Source organism: Pelecanus crispus, chromosome 18, assembly GCF_030463565.1.
Source record: "Pelecanus crispus isolate bPelCri1 chromosome 18, bPelCri1.pri, whole genome shotgun sequence".
Classification (NCBI taxonomy): Eukaryota; Metazoa; Chordata; class Aves; order Pelecaniformes; family Pelecanidae; genus Pelecanus; species Pelecanus crispus.
This window is the reverse complement of record NC_134660.1, coordinates 7,869,670-7,881,769: the sequence shown is the minus strand read 5'-3', so window position 1 is coordinate 7,881,769 and position 12,100 is coordinate 7,869,670. Positions and strand designations below refer to the sequence as shown.

The 12,100-nt window shown below is 55.7% G+C and overlaps 1 protein-coding gene across 1 annotated transcript; it reads left to right on the top strand.

Annotated features, from left to right (window-relative positions):
• Positions 1-10,712: 10,712 nt before the first annotated feature.
• LOC142595183 (feather keratin Cos1-1/Cos1-3/Cos2-1-like) lies at positions 10,713-11,018 on the top strand. The gene has a single exon (XM_075722782.1). It carries the CDS (start codon positions 10,713-10,715, stop codon positions 11,016-11,018), a length of 306 nt encoding a protein of 101 aa, XP_075578897.1.
• The last annotated feature ends 1,082 nt before the right edge of the window (positions 11,019-12,100 follow it).

The window sequence follows — 12,100 nt, the reverse complement described above, 5'->3', positions numbered from 1 at the left end:
GAGACTGACAGGTCCTGTGACCAGTGACCCCTGCTCCACTTGCTGGCACTTAGACCTTGCCGCACACACCCCGGTCCATCCAGTTGCTGGCACCCAGGCCTACAATGCCTATGGCCTTTGGTTGTTTGCCCACTTACTGGCACCCAGATCTCTCTCTCACACCAGTCTCTCCAGCTGTTGGCACTCCGACCTTGCAGCACTCACACATGGGAAAGGGAGTGAAGAGACACAGAAGGATGGTTAGGAAAGGGTTTAAGGCGGCAGCTGTGGTGGTCAGGCACAGGGCTCATCCCAACAAGTGCACTGACCAGCCCCTGCTAAGGTGCAGGTGCCTCCTTTTAAGCTTCCTCCTCTCTATTGCCTCCCCTTGCTCCTCCCCACTGCCCTCTTTGCCCCCACCTTTGACCCTTCCCCTAAGGGTGCCTGAAGAGGTGTTGCCTAGTCCCACAGGACCACCCTCAAACACCCATAGTCCTCATGTTCCTCTTGTCACTTCTTGTCACTTGCAAAGCTGAGCCTCACCCACTTCAGAGCCACACCCAGTCTCCTAGTGGCCCATGGGTGAGAGGCTGCAGAGCTCTGGTCTCCCTCCTTGCCTCCCTTATCACTTACTCAGAGATTGGTGTCATGGTGTGCTTTGTTTGTCACTCTCCCTTTTACTTGTTCCCCCTTTGAAAGGAAAAGGGACTTGACCTGACAGCCTTAGTGAACCATCAGCTCTCACCTTCCTGCACAAGCCTTTGCAGTGACCACTGCTGAACTTGCTCAGGCGTGCGAGTTCCTCAAGACACTGGAAGGTTCCTGTCCACAGAGAAAATTGTGTCTCTTCAGTCAAGGTGTTACCTCAAACGTATATATTTCTCTTGGATGAAATGGAAATGGTGCAGGAGTTAGTAGTTAAGAAAGGATCACAGTGAAGAGTGGGAACTAACACATGAGAATTTTAGAATATTCAAGGTAGTAAATAATGCTTAGGCCAGATAAGAGGGTATCAGCAATGCATGACTCACTAACGCGTACCTTCTCAGAAGAATACAAACCTGTAGAACTTCAAGGACTGACAGTGGAACTATCCTCCTACGAAGAAGGTTGTAAAGGGAAGGCCACAAATGTGGGGTCAGCAGTGATAAAAGGAACATCTTGCCCCAGAAGATGCTGAGAAACTGGGCAATTGCTGAAGCATGGTCACTGGGGGAAAGGTAATTCCGGCTGGGGGACATTGCCACCACTGACTCAATTGAGGGACGAAAAGACTAACCCCCCCACTGCTTTTGAGCATGCGCAGTGAAGAAAAATCATACTGTAGATTTACAATTAAGCAGAAAAGGTACAGACCCATGGAAGAAGAGGATGCTCAGTCAGTGCAATGATTCCGTATTAGAAAGGCGTGGTGTGTTAACGGTCACATATAAATGTCAAATGAACTTCAGCAGGTGTGCTTGATTTGTGGAAATATTCCACCATACACCCTGCGCAGAGTAAAATAACGTCTCCTCTCTAAATATACTTTGTGTGTTTTGGGAGTTATTCTAAATGACAGGTAACAAATGCTCTAGGGGGAAAGCCCATGTTGAGCTCACTCTTTCAAGCGCCTCCCTGCAACACCTGCAGCAACACTAAAGCATGGCAGTCACTTTTCAGGACACCTGAGAAGTTACAAACATGAAGAAAAAGGGAAAGATTGGCCAAACGAGCAATCAGTTGCAGACGTAACATGGGTGGGTGTAAAAAAGCACCCAGGTCACTTACAATGTCTGGAATGAGACAGTTTGCACCCCCATATTCCAAACTATTTCTTGTTTACCCTCCCAGCTGTCCTGTGTTTCCTGCAAGACCCTGGAACCTCTCTCACAGGTCTTTGTGTAAAGCACAGCACAAGGACAGACCTGAATTCCAGACCATCGTTTCCTTACCCATCAAGGTGGGAATGGGGCTTCTCATCCACCTCCCGGTACCTCACAGAGACACTTTTCTCCAGCTGTCTCACTCTCTTTGCCTCCTTCCCTTTCCCTCTGCCCTTGTCTCCCTTGGACGTATTCCCCACTCCCTCTCTTTCACAAAGCCTGAACTTCCTTTGTGAAGTCCTCACTGCAAACACCTGCTGGCATGGCCTACCGAGGTGACGTCACTCCAGGAATTAGAGCATGTTGGCCTGCCACCATGGCTGCTTTTCTCAGCTTTCCCCAGAGCTTCCCCTCTCCAGGGCCAGCTCTTTGCTTTCCAAAACAGATGTAGCATAACAAGAGGTGATTGCCCAGAGGACAAACTAGATCCCAGAAACGCACATCCCAGGAATGCAGCCACCAGCAGTTTTGTGCTGGGCAGGGAATCCACAGGGCCTCAGGGACACAGCGACTCCTCCCAGCCAAGCACTGGTGAGTCCCCAGAGCTGGAGGAGAGGCATGAAAAGCAGGGGGACAGCTCAAGGGGTTGAACAGAGAATCTTGTCCAGTGTCTGTCTGATGGGTCTTGGTCACATGTTGAGGCTTTTGCTGATCCCCAGGTGCAGGGTTAGGAGGACATTTTCCCTCCTTGGGCTTCTTTAAGTAGGAGGTAAAGCCACAGGAGCAGTCATGTCTGCTACCAAGAGCCCCCTTCTCCAACAGTGGTCATTGATGGATGCTGAGGAAAGAGTAAGAGCTGGACAAGCAGCTGGGCTACTTCTCCTGAATACTCACGGCTGTGTCCCACTCAGTTTCAGTGGCTCAGGTGCTTTCCTGAGTCTGCTCTGGCAATGCACCCTCGTGGCAAGGAAGGCCAACAGCATCCTGGGCTGCAGAAGGAAGAGCATTGCCAGCAGGACAAGGGACCTGCTCCTTCCTCTGTACTCAGTGCTGGTGAGGCCACCTCTGGAGTGCTGGGTCCAGTTCTGGGTGCACCAGTACAAGAAAGGTAAAGCCCAGGAAAGATACAGACAAAGCAAGGCCAGCAAAATGGTGCAGGGACTGGAGCATCTTTCCTGTGAGGAGCAGCTGAGAGGGCTGGCAGTGTTCAGCCTGGGGAAGAGAAGGCTCCTGGGGGATCTTGGCAACGTGTGTAAACAGCTGATGGGGGGGCATGAAGAAGAGAGTCTTCTGAGTCAGGTGTGCTTGGGACTCCACACCTCTGCCACGAGGAGGCTCTGTAGGGAAACAAATGGGAGGTATTAAAATACTTAGCCCAAGGAAAGACACCAAACCGCAACCCTTACCGTGTTCCAGGTTTGCAAGGATCAAGAGGAGGTCGTTCAGCACTGGGAGGCTTGTCTTTGGGCAGACAGGCCACAGCTGAAGAGCTGATAGCTTCTTCCAAGTGAGAAGGTGCTCGAGCATCCTCTCAAACACACCCCTCTGCTGTAGAAGCGCTGCCTCTCAGCTCCAGGAGAAGCAGCAGAGGCAGGGAAAGGGAAAGATCAAGGTGCTTTGGCCTGGAGTAGCATAGGAAGACAGGTGGAGACAGTGACAAAAGGTGATGATGGCGTGTGAACATGTGGCTGCTCCATGTGATCTCCTGGCCATGCCTGTTGCTCTGCCATGTTTGTCCAGCTGCCAGGAGTTCCCTGGAAACAGAGCTATGAAGTCCAGCTGTGACAGGGAGCAGGGCTGATCCTTCCCTCTGTGCCTCTGAAGCCTCTGGCCATGGGCTTTGAACAGCTGTGGCAGCTACTGGAGCCACACAGAGTTCCCCGGGGACTGGCTGGAGCCACAGTCTCTTCCCAGAGGCCTCCTTCCGGCTCTCACTCACCTCACACCTCCAGCCCCTTAGGGCAACTCAGCAAATCTGTTTCTGACTCACTCATCGAGTAGGAACCTGGCATCCCTTGAGGCTGGGGTCCGTGTGGCCAGTGCAAGCATTTGCCGTGTCTCCTGGGCCTCAGCTCCAAAGGTTCTGAATCCTGTCAAACAAGCTCATAGTCTCAACACTGAGCCACTGTGGGGAGCGCTTGAACGTGCCCCTCACCTCAACATCCCCTTCTCCGGTCGGTGTGGAGCTTGAACTCCTGACTCCATGGGGTGACTTTGTAGCACTAGCAGGAACGTTCTGCAAGCTCCCTGAAAGCCTGCAGCGTGAAGGGTTTAATTGTATTTCTGAGCTCTTACACAGTAACAAAATGTGAAACCCTTTCTTCCTCTTTCACGAGGAAAGTTCTGCCTTAGCAACTGGCGCGTGGAGTCCCTGTGTTTGCAGCGCAGAGCAGAGCACCTGCTCAGGGCTCCCTTGGCTGTCCTAGTGGGGAAAGTCAGAAGCCCGAGAAGAGGCCCTGCGTGTTGCGTGTCAGCAGTGGCCGGTGCATGTGGTGGGCCCGAGGACTGCCGGCTGCCCGTGGGCAGGAGGATCTCTGCTGCCCGCCTCCCTGCACAGAGCAGAAAGGCGCTGCTCTTCACCGGGAGCCAGCGGCACCGCCAGCTGTAATCGCTCCTTCCCGGGCACTGCGGGACACCACGGCCGCTGCGGTTGCGGTTCCTCCCGTGCCACCACCACTGTCGCAGGGGATTTCTGTCTGCATAGAGGTGGGAGTGTGGGGGTGATTGGGTGCTGAGGGGCGGGAGAAGGTTTCTGCCTGGTGGGCAGCTCCAGAGCTGCGTTGGGGGACATCCCGGGGCCGTGGAGCCTCTTCAGGTGTGAGGCTGCTGCCAGTGGCAGTGCCAGAACTGGTGGCAGTGCCAGTGTTGATGCTGAAGCCATTGCCAGGACGGGTGCCAGTACCGGTGTTGATGCTGAAGGCGTTGCCAGTACCAGTGCCGGTGCTGGTGATGCTGCTGAAGCTTTTGCCACTACCAGTGCCGGTGTCGATGCCGAATCCGTTCCCAGTACCGGCGGCGGTGGCGGTGCCAGGGGGCGGAGCGGCAGCGCCCCCTGTCGGTCCCGGCCGGGGCTGTCCCCCCGCCCCCCACACACACGCCCGGCCCCGCCCGCCGCGGTTCGTGCCCGCCCGCAGCCCCGGCTCCTCTCCCCGTGCCTCCCACGCCGCAGTAATACACCGCCGCGTCCCCGCGCCGGGGCCGGGAGAGCCGCAGGGCGCTGGACCGGCGGTCTGCCGCCACCGACAGCCGCCCCGGAGGGTCCTGCACAACCTTGGAGTCTTTAACAATGAAAGCGATGAATGTGGGGCCTCGGCCCGGGAGCTGACGGTACCAGTGGATAAAGTCGTTGGTGTTCATGTTGGGGTGTGAGCAGTTGATGCTGATGTCGGTGTCCTCGGTGGTCTCTGCCAAGGGGTCCTGCTGCACCTGGGCTCTGCCCACAGCCACTGCACAGAAAGGAGAAGGGAAGCCCAAAGGTCATCAAAGATCGCCCAGCTCTGATTTTCCCACAGAAACTGTTGTGAAGAGTGGCAGTGAGACAGAGCCAAACTGGAACGGATGGAGAGCTGTTCAGCTGGCATGGAGAGTGATCCTGGTGTGGGTGTGTGGAGCGAGGGACAAAGGCTGGCAGGGATTTTGGAACTGATGCATGCAGAGATGGGAAGAAAGTCAGGTGCATGGATGGATGGACGGACGGCGAGAGGGAGAGGCGACGGGAGAGTTGGGTGTGTTCCAGTGAAGGAAGGAGGGCTGAATTCAGAACAGAAATAAAGGCTGAATGCACAGGGGGATGAGAGGATGTATGGCACAGTGCAGGAAAGCAAACCTGTTGCCACAGCTAGGAAGGAAGCAGAGGGAGAGATGAGAGAGGGGTCTCAGAGTAGGAAGAGGGGTTAGGGATGGTAGATGCATGGAGAGATGGCTCAGAAGAGGGGTGGATGCACGGATGAAGAGAGGAAGAGACAGTAGAGTAGTAGACAGTAGTACCCAGCGAGAGTGGGTGTTGCAGTGAAGGAGGGCAGAAATCAGGGCAATAGTAAGTGCGGAATTACCAGAGGCCAGAGTGCGTGCCCGGAGCAGCAGGCGCACGTGCCAGCCAAGTTGTGATGGTAGAGATGATGGGAACAAAGGAGGCTACGTAGGGGGGACTGCAGAGCTCTGGGAAAGGGGGAGCAGAGAGGGCAGAGAGGCCGGGAGGGGAAAGAGACGGTGCAGAAGGAGAGGGCCGAGCTGGCGCTGGGCTCCCTGGGGAGCAGCCCGGGCACAGAGCCTACCCCCCCGCCACCGCCGCCAGCCCCGCGCACCCAGCAGCACGGCGGCCAGCCCCGCCAGCCCTGCGCCCCGGCACCGCCGCATCCCGCCGCTCCGCCGCCCGCGCCTCGCTGCCCGCCGCCAGCCCCGGCTCTCTGCTCCGGCCGCGCCGCCTCCTCTCCTCTCCTCTCCTCTCCTCTCCTCTCCTCTCCTCTCCTCTCCTCTCCTCTCCTCTCCTCTCCTCTCCTCTCCTCTCCTCTCCTCTCCTCTCCTCTCCTCTCCTCTCCTCTCCTCTCCTCTCCTCTCCTCTCCTCTCCTCTCCTCTCCTCTCCTCTCCTCTCCTCTCCTCTCCTCTCCTCTCCTCTCCTCTCCTCTCCTCTCCTCTCCTCTCCTCTCCTCTCCTCTCCTCTCCTCTCCTCTCCTCTCCTCTCCTCTCCTCTCCTCTCCTCTCCTCTCCTCTCCTCTCCTCTCCTCTCCTCTCCTCTCCTCTCCTCTCCTCTCCTCTCCTCTCCTCTCCTCTCCTCTCCTCTCCTCTCCTCTCCTCTCCTCTCCTCTCCTCTCCTCTCCTCTCCTCTCCTCTCCTCTCCTCTCCTCTCCTCTCCTCTCCTCTCCTCTCCTCGCCGCCGCTGCCGCCAGCTCCGCCCCGGGGCTGAGCCCTGCGCCGGCGCCGCTCGGGGGCTCGCCCGGGCTCCCAGTGCTCAGCGGCTCTGCACGGGCACAACTTTGTCTCCTGGAAGCCCACTCTGCCCGTCCTCTCCCACCAACAACAAGCCTGCCCAGTGCCCGCTCCAGCCTGCGGCAGCTGCAGGGCCCTCACCCGCCACATGCACCAGCTTCCCAGAGCTGCCTGCCACCGCAGGGGCTGCAAAGAGCAGCCACGCATTTCCTGCCCAGGGGAAGGAAGGAGCAGGCTGCAGAGCCTCCCTTCAGCTGCCTCTCCCCAGTGCCGGCACAAGGCCTGACAGCTCTGCTGAGGCCGAGGGGGTGTGAGGACAAGTGAGCCCATGGGTGTGCAGGGCTCAGGGAGGGCTGGGAAAGGATGTGAATCTCAGAATGCAGGTGAGAAGGCACCTCCAGAGGTCATCTAGATTCAACCCTCTGCTCAAATAGATCCAATCAGATTGGCTTGGCAAAACTCACATTCGGTCCATCCTTGAACACCTCCTGGGATGGTGTCCTGGTTGCGGCTGGGATAGAGTTAATTTTCTTCCTAGTAGCAGGCATAGTGCCGTGTGTTGGATTTAGTAGGAGAAGAATGTTGATAACACACTGATATTTTTAGTTGTTGCTCAGTACTGCTTATGCCAGTCAAGGACTTTTCAGCTTCCTATGCTCTGCCAGGCGCACAAGAAACTGGGAGGGGGCAGAGCCAGAATAGTTGATCCCAACTGACCAAAGGGCTATTCCATACCATATGGTGTCACGCTCAGTATAGAAAGTGGGGGGGGACTGGCTGGGGAGCAGCGATCGCTGCTCGGGAACTGTCTGGGTATCAGTCGGTGGGTGGTGAGCAATTGCATTGTGCATCACTTTCTTTGTATAATATTATTATTATTATCATTATTATATTGTTATTATTATCATTACTATTTTATTTTATTTCGATTATTAAACTGTTCTTATCTCAACCCAGGAGTGTTTCTCACTCTTACTCCTCCAATTCTCTCCCCCATCCCATCAGGGTCTAAACCACGACAGATGGACATTGCACAGCCTCATTGGGAAACACCTTCCTTTTCTCATTATTTCTTTTAGCCTATTGCTTAATCAGCTTTCCCCATGTCCCAGTTGCTTCTTCACAGCCTCTACTCCTATCACTGACACCTTCCAGTATGTTGGTCCGTCTTTGTCTCCTCTGATTAAGTAGTTGTAGAAAGCAAGCAGGTCTTCCCTGAGCCATCTCTTCTCCAAAAGAGGCAGGCCTGGTTCTCTCAGCTTCTCCTCGCATGTCATGTTTGACAGCGCCCTAACCCCTGGGTTGCCTTTGTTGGACTTGCATGGCTGTGTCGCTATCCTTCGTTGATGTGGGAGCCCCAGTCTGGAAGCAGCACTGCAGAGGTGGTCTCAAATGGGACAGAGGGGCAGGGACACTTCCCTGCACCTGCTGGCAACACTTTGGCTGTCACAGCTCAGGGTGTGGTTGGTCTTCTTTGCTGCAAGGGCACGCTGCTGTCTCACGTTCAGCTAAGTGTCTCCTAAAACCACACATCCTTTTCTGTGCAACTGCTTCCTAGGCAGCCTGTCCCCAACGTGTCTGAGTGCGTGGTGTGGTTTCTAGCCCAGACGCAAAGCCTTGCCCTTGCTCTTTTTGGCCTTCATGAGGTTCCAGCCAGACCATTTCTTCATGGTCACAACCTTGGAGCCTGCTAGTCAAGCACATTTTCCACCCACCTTATCAGCCTCTTAATGAACCTATTCATCATCAGGAAGTACTGGAGAGGGAGTCAAAGGTCCTTCTAAAATTCAGGTGCACACATGTCCCCTGCCCTTCCTCTTCTCTAGACTTCCTGTCACATCATGAGAATGAGCAATGAGATTGGCCTTGGGCAACAGTAGAGCTGCAGCTCAAAAGAGACTCCATGGAGAGGGGAATCAGGCCTGGCTGAGCTCTCCCAGCAGAGCTCCCTGGCACTTGGCTCACTAAGGTCCCCAAGGGAACGGGGGAAGCCCTTAGCTCAGTGCCCCCAAGCTGGAGCTGAGCTCAGGCTGACAGATATTCCGGAGGGGAGATGCACTTAGAAAATTTGCCCAGTGTGCAGAGCCCATGTGAGAAAGAGGGTCTGTTCTGGACATGGCTGTGGGAGAGCAGCAGGCTTTGGGGGATGCGGTCTCAAACCCAATGTCCCGTCCCTTCCCTCCCAGGGGCAGTTGCTGGGCACTCAGACTGACATTCCAATGCAGGGCATGAAGGTGTTTGTGGGCTGAAGCCCAAAGCAGTCCTCAGGTCTTTGGCTTTGCCTGCGCAAGCCACAGGGTCTGTCCTTCCACTCACAGCACAGCGACATCAGGCTTCATGTTCCTTTCATTCTGTACCTGTTCAGGACAAGGTCTCAGCCCCTGCCTCACACAGCAGCACGTCGAAGGGCTGCACAAGGACATTTGGCATTGACATGGACGTGAGAGGGGGCTGTGTCCCACACCAGGCACCGCTGACGCTGCATTGGAAGCAGATCCACTGAGGGATGGCCAGCACGAGGTGGGCAGGATTCCTCAGCCTTTCTCCCTGCCCATGAAGCAATCCCCATCCTTTTGAACTCTCTAGCCCTGTGGAAGGCAGCGGTGTCCTGGCTTGGAGAGGCAGGGAGGGGGCACTGCCAGTTCCGCTGAGACACTCCCAATACTGTTACCATTGAACTAAAGTCAGGATCCAAGCTGGAGTGAACCTGTTGTTGTTGTGTCCTGAAATTGGCAGCAGCAGGGCGTGAGCTTTGGAGGGGCAGGAAGAGGAGGTCTCAGGAGGCAGGGGTTGCATTTCCGTGCCTCTTCCCTGGACAGATCTCCAGCAGGCTGCTGCCATCAGCACTCAGCTGCACTCAGGCTCCTTCTGACCCTGGGAACCTGCTGCTCTGTGGTGCTCATGGACAGGGCAGAGGAGAGTGTCCCTGCCATGAGCGGCACATTCCCTCCTGATGAGGGGCACACAAGGACACACACACATGGACAGTAGACACAAGTAAAGAACACACATAGGAACACAACGAACCATGGACTCTGCTAAGGTCCCCTGGGGAGTGGGCAGTGTGAGGCAGGATGAGGTCAAAACCTAGGAGCACAACACACACACCTGGGGAGGCAACAACAAGTGAGCATTGGGGTGATGTGAGGAGGGAGGGAAAGATAAGGACATAGGACGTCCTCATGCATGGGAGCCCACAGTGTTCACCTGAGGGTGGCTGGACCTTCTTCCTCAGAACACCACTGCAGACAGCCCCACTGCAGTGACCCAGGCTGACGTCACCTGCTTGCTCTGGACCCATCCAGCAATTGAGCTGAGACTTCTGCCAGCACTGCTGCATTCCTGTCCTACAAATGCCGCGGCCTTTCATCCAATTGCTCAGAAGAATTCTTTCCTGGGAAATGGGCATGGCACAAATCTGGAAATGAAAAGGCATCAGTGCAGGAAACCAAAGCACAGCCCATGTCATTAGCTGCGCTGGTTTGCATTCAAGATGAGCTTGTCCGAGAATTGCTACCTCTGCCGCGGGTGCCTCTGGTCCTGCGGCAATGAAGGGCAGGTATAAAAGGCAGCGCAAGTGCCTGCTCTCTCATCCACTTCTCTTGCCTCCTTCTGCTTGGCAACCAGGTGAGTCTGAAGCCCCTTCTCCTCCTCTTCCAAACTGAGATCTCTCCCTGATGGACCTCTCAGCTGAAATTGCTCTGTTCTTTGCTGCATTTCAGATCTTCTGGTCATGGGAGAGGGAAGTGGGGAGAAGGTCTGGTTAGAGAGAGGCTGGGATGTGGCTGTGGGGGCTTTTGGCTCATGAATTAGGAGAGTGTCCCTGGGCCAGGCTGCTCTTTGTAGGACTATGAAGACTGTGTTCCTCCTAGCGCATCCCTCTCACCACTGAATTGTGGCCTTGCCTCCTTTGTCATTGTGTAACCAGGCTGCTCATCACCCACCCTTGTGCTCTGCTTCCTCCCTGCCCTCTCTCCCAGGTGCACCTCTGACTTTGAGACATGTCCTGCTACGACCAGTGCCTGCCCTGCCGGCCCTGCGGCCCGACCCCGCTGGCCAACAGCTGCAACGAGCCCTGCGTCAGGCAGTGCCAGAACTCCACCGTCGTCATTGAGCCCTCTCCTGTGGTGGTGACCCTGCCCGGACCCATCCTCAGCTCCTTCCCGCAGAACACCGTTGTGGGCTCCTCCACCTCTGCTGCTGTTGGCAGCATCCTCAGCTCTGAGGGAGTGCCCATCTCCTCTGGGGGCTTTGACCTCTCCTGCATTACCAACCGCTACTGTGGCAGAAGGTGCCCTCCCTGCTAAAGATGCTGGGAAACCCATAGAAACACACCTTGAGGAAGTCAGAACATGGTGCTGGGCACGGGATCGAGATTTCGGAGGTGTTTTCAGTATAGCTGAATGGCTTTCCCTTTTTTCCCCCTCTTCTTTGTTTGCTTTGTATCCCCTTGGCAGCAAGGTCCCACCAAGGCCAGCTTGGTGGGGACCATCTGTCATGCAAGAACTCTCCATGGACAAGGACCGCAGACTCTAGGCTGCCTCCGGGGCTCCCTGCGCTGCTGTCCTCCACTCAGAGTGACTTTGTTCCCCTCTTTTAACTCATTAAAGTTCTGCTGCATTCAGGCCTGGCCTCCATGTGGTCTTTCTCTCTGTCGACACTCCCCAAGGTGCCAAAAGAAAAAGGTGTTGCTCAGGGGTGGAAGGGAGGTGAGGGCACAAGGAGACCCTTCTCCATTCACAGAGGATTGGGAGGTTGGGACACCCTGCAGTGCCTCCTCTTTTGGGCACCATCCCTGGGAGCTGAAGAAGTCATCCTTGGCTGCTCGTGGCCATCAGGCCTTGCCTTGCTGTGCCTCTGCCCACAAATGGCCAGAGAGGCAGGAGGTGGTGAGGGATCAGCAGCCCCGTCAGCTCTTGAGGAAGGAATGTCCTCTTGCTAAGGTTTGAGCTGCACTGCGGTGGCAGGGGCTGGGTTTGCAGCACCAGCAGGCGATTTGCTTTGCAGAATGTCAAAAATGGTAAAGCAGGGAACAGCCTTTGGGATGGACCACAGCTACTGTTCCACCTTCCTCTCCCCTCCACCACCCAATCGAGCCAGCAGGCGTTGGCAGGGAATAGTCACCCATGCCATGGACTGCATCGAAGCTGGAAATTGGAGTAAAACATTTGGGAGCTGAGGGCAGTCAGCACAGACATGGGGACAGTGAAATGGTGTATTTCTGAGGGAGAGCAAATTGCTCTGATACAGAGCGTGCAAGAGAATGTGAAGATCAGCAAGGACGAGGGTACTGGGTACACTTCCCAAGAGAGCTGCAGGGGGGCTCAGAGCTCTTGACTGCTTGCTCCCCCCAGAGAGTCTGTGCTCAGAACTGGCTGCCGCTCTCGGG